Source organism: Zootoca vivipara, chromosome Z2 (assembly GCF_965207765.1).
Source record: "Zootoca vivipara chromosome Z2, rZooViv2.hap1.1, whole genome shotgun sequence".
NCBI classification, from domain to species: Eukaryota; Metazoa; Chordata; class Lepidosauria; order Squamata; family Lacertidae; genus Zootoca; species Zootoca vivipara.
The window spans coordinates 37561362-37567879 of NC_142585.1; the positions used below are offsets into that span (position 1 = coordinate 37561362).

The 6518-nt window shown below is 49.0% G+C and overlaps 1 protein-coding gene across 5 annotated transcripts in view; it reads left to right on the plus strand.

Annotated features, from left to right (window-relative positions):
• The window catches only part of FKBP15 (FKBP prolyl isomerase family member 15), a 34005-nt gene extending 27769 nt beyond the window's left edge, over positions 1-6236 (plus strand). For all 5 annotated transcript variants that reach the window (XM_035112669.3, XM_035112667.3, XM_088664836.1 and 2 more), the window contains 7 exons: positions 94-265; positions 1129-1265; positions 1829-1912; positions 2726-2833; positions 3953-4380; positions 5117-5213; positions 5703-6236. In XM_035112669.3, the coding sequence (XP_034968560.3) occupies positions 94-265; positions 1129-1265; positions 1829-1912; positions 2726-2833; positions 3953-4380; positions 5117-5213; positions 5703-5777 (1101 nt within the window). In that variant the 3' untranslated portion in view covers positions 5778-6236. The remainder of the gene's footprint in view (positions 1-93; positions 266-1128; positions 1266-1828; positions 1913-2725; positions 2834-3952; positions 4381-5116; positions 5214-5702) is intronic.
• The last annotated feature ends 282 nt before the right edge of the window (positions 6237-6518 follow it).

A 6518-nucleotide genomic window follows, 5' to 3' on the forward strand; every position in this document is an offset into this window, starting at 1 on the left:
CAATAGCACAGCTCTTGCATCCTCCCAGGAAAGGTCTTGTGGGCTCTCCTTCCCCATATGTTCTCCTGTCTCTTCTGCTCCTTTGCGCTGCAGGCCAGGGTCACCAAGGAGCTAGCGGAAGCCACGGCACAGATCTCCCAGCTCCAGCTGGAGCTGGCCCATCATCAGAAGCAGGGGATGGATCTCCACTCCCAACTGAATGAAGCCCTGACAGAGTCGGAGAGGCACAGAGCCCAGGTCAACCAACTGCATACACAGCTGGCAGGTAAGGGAAGCTGAGGGAGGCGCTGAAATGGCAGAAGAGCACTATCCAAGCATGTGCAGAGTAGTTTTGTCATCCTAGGAAATTCTTTAGGTTGTGGGCAGGGAACCTATGGCCCTCCAGGTATTACTGGCCTTCACCTCCCATGAGCCTCAGCAAGCGTAGCCAGGGATGATGGGAGTTGGAGTCCAGCAACCTCTGGAGGTCCTGCTCCTTAGGGCCTCCTGCAGTGTAGCTGTTAAAAACTCAGAGGCAAAATCTCCTTCAAAGACTCTTGACCAGGCTTCCTCAAACTTGGCCCTCCAGATGTTTTGAAAGTACAATTCCCATCACCCCTGACTACTGGTCCTGCTAGCCAGGGATCGTGGGAGTTGTAGGCCAGAAACATCTGGAGGGCTGAGTTTGAGGAAGCCTGCTCTTGACTTTAATTCCATCTGTTTAAAAAAGGAGAGCTTCTGATCTTTACAAACTTTATTGATTGTATTTCTATGCTGCTTTTTGTTGAAATGAATCTCCAGCTTACAAACAACAATAACATAATGTAACATAATAGAAAATGCGTTTGTGCAGATTCTGGATCTTCCTTGCGCTGCTTGCAAGAGCAGAGTGAGAAAAAAACATGTGATATGTCTATAAAGTTACACGGAGGCCCCATCCACACTATACAGCATTATCATACCACTGCAGTCAGTCATGGCTTCCTCCCAATGAATCCTGGGAAGTGTGGTTTGTTCCGGCTATATGTTTAAAGCATATAGTGCAGATGGCACTGTACTTAGGCTTAGCTACAGCAGTGGATGGAAACAAGGACATGCACTGCGGCACAGGCTTCCATCTGTCACCGGCTCTGTGCCCCACCCCCACAGAACTTCAGAAGTCATCTGACGACATGAAAAGCAGATACCAGGAGGAGAAGCTGAGCAGGAAGCAGTTGGATGAGAAGGTGACGGCCCTGGAAGAGGAGCTGGCTGATCTCAGCATTAAGAAGGAGAATCTGGAGAAGGTAGTGCCCAGGGGTGGCAAAATTCATCACCAAGGCCAGAAGTGGCTCCCTGGAAAACTCTAGCTGACCCTTAGGATTCTCCCAGTGACACACACACACACACACACACACACACCAGCTTTGCACCTTTGGCTATTCTTTGCCTCCCTGGAAGATGCCCTTGAACTCTGATCATGCTTCTTCTGAAATGAAGGATTGAAAGGGACAAGTGGGGAAATTAATGTGTGTTGCTCCGCCTACTTTGACTACTGGCAGGCAGCCCCCAAGAGGTCATAGTCAGTGGAGGCTGGTCTATTAGGCAAACGGGGCACTGCCCTCACCCAGCCACCACTTGCTTGGCTTCTTCCTTACAGCCAATCAGGATGTGGCTCTGCCTGTCATTGGGCTCCTTGCCTTCTGCCCCACCCACCTTAATGGGCAGGAGCCACCCATCCTTAGAACACCTCTGCTCACTCTGCTGGGTTCTCACGTCTGCCGTAGGCCCCTCTGCTTACTGTTTATTACAGGGGCTCCTGAACTGTGGTCTGCGCACCACCACTTAGTTAATGCTGGTTTCCTTCTAGCTTTCCCTGCTTAAAACCACAAGAAGCTCAGAGAACGAGAAGCTGTCACCGCAGCAGGAACAGCCAGAGCCTGTGAAAGGCAAGGTCAGTGAGGCTCCCTTAAAACCTCTTGATGGAGAGTCTGCGGTTCTAACGTGCCGCATGGGCTTGTTACACATCTGTGCTGTGAGCCAGTGCGATGTTGTGTAGTGATGCAGAGACTGAACTGCTTGGTGCAAATGTACAGTATATGGAGATTAGCTTTAGCTGAAAAAGCAACTCATAAATTACATGTAGTCAAAGGCTGGAGGACCCTGAAAAATTCTATGCAGGCAGTTGGGTGGGATTTTGTCTTGTATACAATCTGTAGAGAGACAAACAGGGCTCCCTGTCCACAGTACAGTGTGAAATGTGGCTTGCCTAATTGGTCCCAAACATTTGGAAGGGCACCAGGTTGGGAGAGGCAACAGCAGTTTAAAACAGTTTACAGTCTCCCACAAGGAGATACCTCACAAATAAGGTATCTCCTAAAAATATACGCAGATGTGCTCCTCTCTCTGTAATCAACCCTGAGGTGCTCCTGAAATAAGAAGTGTTAAGGGAAGTTTTTTTTTTTGGGGGGGGGGGACAAGCAGCGGAGAGAAATCTTAGTCACATTCAGCCAAAAACAATGGCAAACCATACTTCTGTAACTTCAATCGGGAGTTGTTAGTCTGAACAGCACAATGCAATGTCATCCATCTCTTGGCACGTGGATGCTATCCAGATAATGTATGTTGGTTGTAAAATAAATGAATAAATGAAATCACCATCAACAACAACCACATTTGGCTGTCCAGAAGCTCTTCATTCAAAGCCCGCTGCCCCTGCTGGTGTAGCTTCCCTGCCTTCTGACTCTTTGGCATCATCCTGCCCCAGGTGAAGAAGATTATGAACGAGGTCTTCCAGTCCCTGCGGGGCCAGTTCAACTTGGAGGAGTCCTATACCGGCCAGGAGGTCCTGGGGATTGTCCTGAACACCATCAAGGTACAGCCCAGGGCAGATTGATCCTGACACCTGAATAAGATGCAAATTGAGTGAACTGTGGTCTATCATTTCTCTTCCTTTTTGTATGGCTCCAAATGTCATGGGTTTGGGTGCCAGAGTTTTGGGTGCAATATGCCCATAAGTCCTGGATTTAGTAAGTGTTAGAATTCATCAGTCCTTGGAGAGTGAAACTGAAAGTCAGAAGCTTAATAGCTGGACTCAGCTTCCTGTGTTGAGGAGATCGCTTGAGAGGTGGGCCATTAGAGAACTAATAATAATGATGATGATAATGATAATATTAATAATTTTATTTATACCCAGCCACTCCGGGTGGCTTCCAACACATATATAAAACATAGTCAAACATTAAACATATTTTTAAAAAATGGAACACTTCACGAATTTGCTGAGGCCGTGCTAACCTCTTTATCAATCCAATTTTAGTATACAGTATGTGCTGCAGACAGAGAGATGGGCCATCAGCAAGACAGACAACTCTACCAACCAGTAGATGGGTGAAGCCCCAGGCAGAGCTTTGAGATAGTGAGTTTGAAGACAGTGCCAATGTTTTGGTTAGGAGGAATTTTTAGGATTTCTGTTGGCTATGGTGTGATCAAAGGAAAAAAGGCTTTCAGTCTGTTAAATGCAGCAAGCTGGAGAGGCAGGATCAGAGCACAATGCGGACTGACAGTTTGAATTAGAGGTTGCAGCAATGGGAAAAACAGGACTCTCTTGGAATGTAATGCTGGGGGGCCCCTCCATTGTAGGCTCAGGTGTAAATAAACTATATATCATTATGACACCACAGTCTACACTGTTTCCAAAGGAAACACAGACTCTGGGTTAGTGCCTAGACCCCTGGAATCTTGCACCGGTCAGGGATTGGGGTGGCATGTAGCACAATATTCCTAATCATGGGAGCAGCTCTCTAGAAATAACAGGTTGTATCTAATGTACTACAAAGTGAAAGTCACTTAGCTGTGACTGTGTGGCTGAGTAGGGATTCAAACCCTGGTCTCCTGAGTGCTGGTTAGAGACCGACCATTATACAGTACTTTCATCAGAGGCTGCAGTCTTTTTTTTGGCAAATAATCCCCCCTCCCCTCTACTTGTTCCTAGACAATAACTCTGCAGCTGCTGGAGATTCAGGAGGAGCAAAGGGGGAGCAGCACCACCAAGGAGGAAGGACCTGCGGAAAGGAAGCAGCCAAGTGCCGCACTGGGTGAACAAACTCCTGCAGCCTCTGCTCAAACTGCAGAGCTGCCTCTCAGGTTCTCCGCCAGTATTGAGAAGGAGAAGCCAAGCACTCAGGGTGAAATGGACACAATAGACACTGCAATTCTGGCACCTCCAAAACCAGCGGCGGATGAGATGGCCCCTGCAGTGCAGGGGCCCACAGTGTGTCCAGAGGGCGAGGAGGAGGAGAGTGCGGCAAGTCAGCACACCATTGGCCCCACCTCTCAAGCTGCTCTAGCCGACAAGCAGCTCGACTTGGCTGGAGCCTCACAGCCAAGACCAACGTCCAGCCCTATGCAAGCAGATTCCAGGTCAGTGCCAGGGCGAGAGGGAAATGAGAACTGTACCCATTACAGGTCTCTTGCCTCTCTGTGCCTTCCCCACCCCCCACCCCCTAATAGCATGGGGTTTAAGGCACAAAGGAAGAGCCTGGCTCCCCCCCCTTGTTGGGTGATAATGCTGAGGCCTGGTGCCTCCCCTCAACTGCAGCGTCGCCCGGGATTCATTCCTCCGGTCTCCCGTCACGCTGATGTGGCCCATATCCAGGGACATGAGCACATGACAAGCAGAGTTCAAAACAGAAGCTCAGCCTTGAGGAGTAACATCTAAGCCTACTTTACTGCAAATTAAATCAAACGTAACAGAACAAAGAAAACATGGCTCCTCTCTGTCTTTCTTCCTTGGAGAGAGAGCTGCAAAACCCAAAAACTATACAGAGCGGAAACGGCCTATCTCAATTTCCTCTCGCAAGACTCCAACAATCAGTGCTGGAATGTAAACAGACATGTGGCATGTAACAATCCCACACAGATCTGCAGCACGGGAGGAATGGAATTCTCAACACCCCTCTGCTCCATTCATTTGACATCAGTGCTAGCACTCCCCTACTCCCACATTTAACCCCCACATCAACCCTGTGAGGTAGGCACTACCCAATGAGCGTCTCAGGACTGAGGAGAGATTTGAACCCTGGTCTCCCTGGGTTCTGGTCCGTTAACCACTGCATCACGCCGACTCTCCTTTTCCTTCTGTCTTTTTCTCTTGCAGTCTTCTTGAGGACAAGGGTAGTTTCTTCGAAGTTGCCACTCCCAAGCCATCTGCATCGGGAACTCTCTTGGCAGAAGACGAGGAAGAGGAAGAGGTGGTAAGAGCTTTGAGGGGGTGCAGTGGTGTATGGTGCCATTTGTGACGGCTTAAGGTGGAAGGCACCCCCAATTTTTCCTGTGGCTGTTACGGGGGCTGTATTGTTACCGTTTTATGGCATGTTCATACTGTATTTATGTTTCGAGCGTGCTTTCAGCTGCTATGGCCTTGGAGTAACAAGTGACTAACAAGTCCAATCAGTCCAATCACTTTATTGGGGTCAATGGCCACTATTCAATACTAACAATAGCTGGAGCCACAGCCGCTGACAGGCAGCAGAGCCAACTGCTTCCAGTTTTGTCCTCTTCCTCCCTGCTGAGTCCTGCAAGGGGCAACCCTGAGACTTGCTAGGAGAAAGCTAGAGCCCACATCCATGGCTTCCTTCTCCCCCTTGCCTTGCTGATGGGCTTGCTCAGCTGGCCACCTGAGTCAGAGCCTGCTCTGCCAAGCAGCAGTGACCTAACCCTGCCTTTCTTTCTCTCTGTTTCAGAGCCTTAAGGGTCGGCCTCCCCCCACCCCACTCTTTGATGATGACGATGACGATGACCTGAACCTGCTGGGATGAGCGGCCTGGCAATGCCATGGCAATACTTTCTTCTCTCGAGCTTCAGTGATTGCTGATCTGGGGCTGAGATGGATGGAGCAGGGTTTTTTCCTGTGGGCCTCCCCAGATTGCTCATTTGGGCTGAGGTGACCTTAACTCGTGGTTTTTGAAGCTGCTGGCAGGAAGAGGGGTGACGATCTCCCCCCACCCCCTCTCTCTTGGTAGCAAATATCAATTGGGGACTTTGTCTAGCTTCAAAGTCCTGACTGTTTAATTCACCACTGCCGAACACACCTGTACCCTGCACCCTTTTGACCCAGCTGCTATTGGGGGTAGCGGTGGGTATCACCTCGAACAGCTCCTCTCTGTGGAAACCAAACTTAACCTATTGCCATAGCTCACCTCCAGTTTTGAACCTTGGCAAAATTGGATCTTGGAAAAAAATAGTAATACTAATAATAAAAGTGCAATTAAAATAAATTAACCCTGTTGCCTCAGCTTCTTTCACTTTTGGTTATGTAGGCCAAAAACCCACTTATAGGGCACCTTAGATGCTTCACGTACATACACCTGATATGGTAAGAATTAACACCAGTCCTGTGAGGGAGGCCAGTATTAATAATCTCTTCGTATTGCAGGTGGGGAGGCTGAAACAGAGAGTGGCTTGCCTAAAGGTTGAATGGTGAACTCATGATAGGCAGAAGGTGGTGCCTTGGTCCTCGTCTCCACTTGGAGGCCATCAATGTAGCACCTGCAATGCAG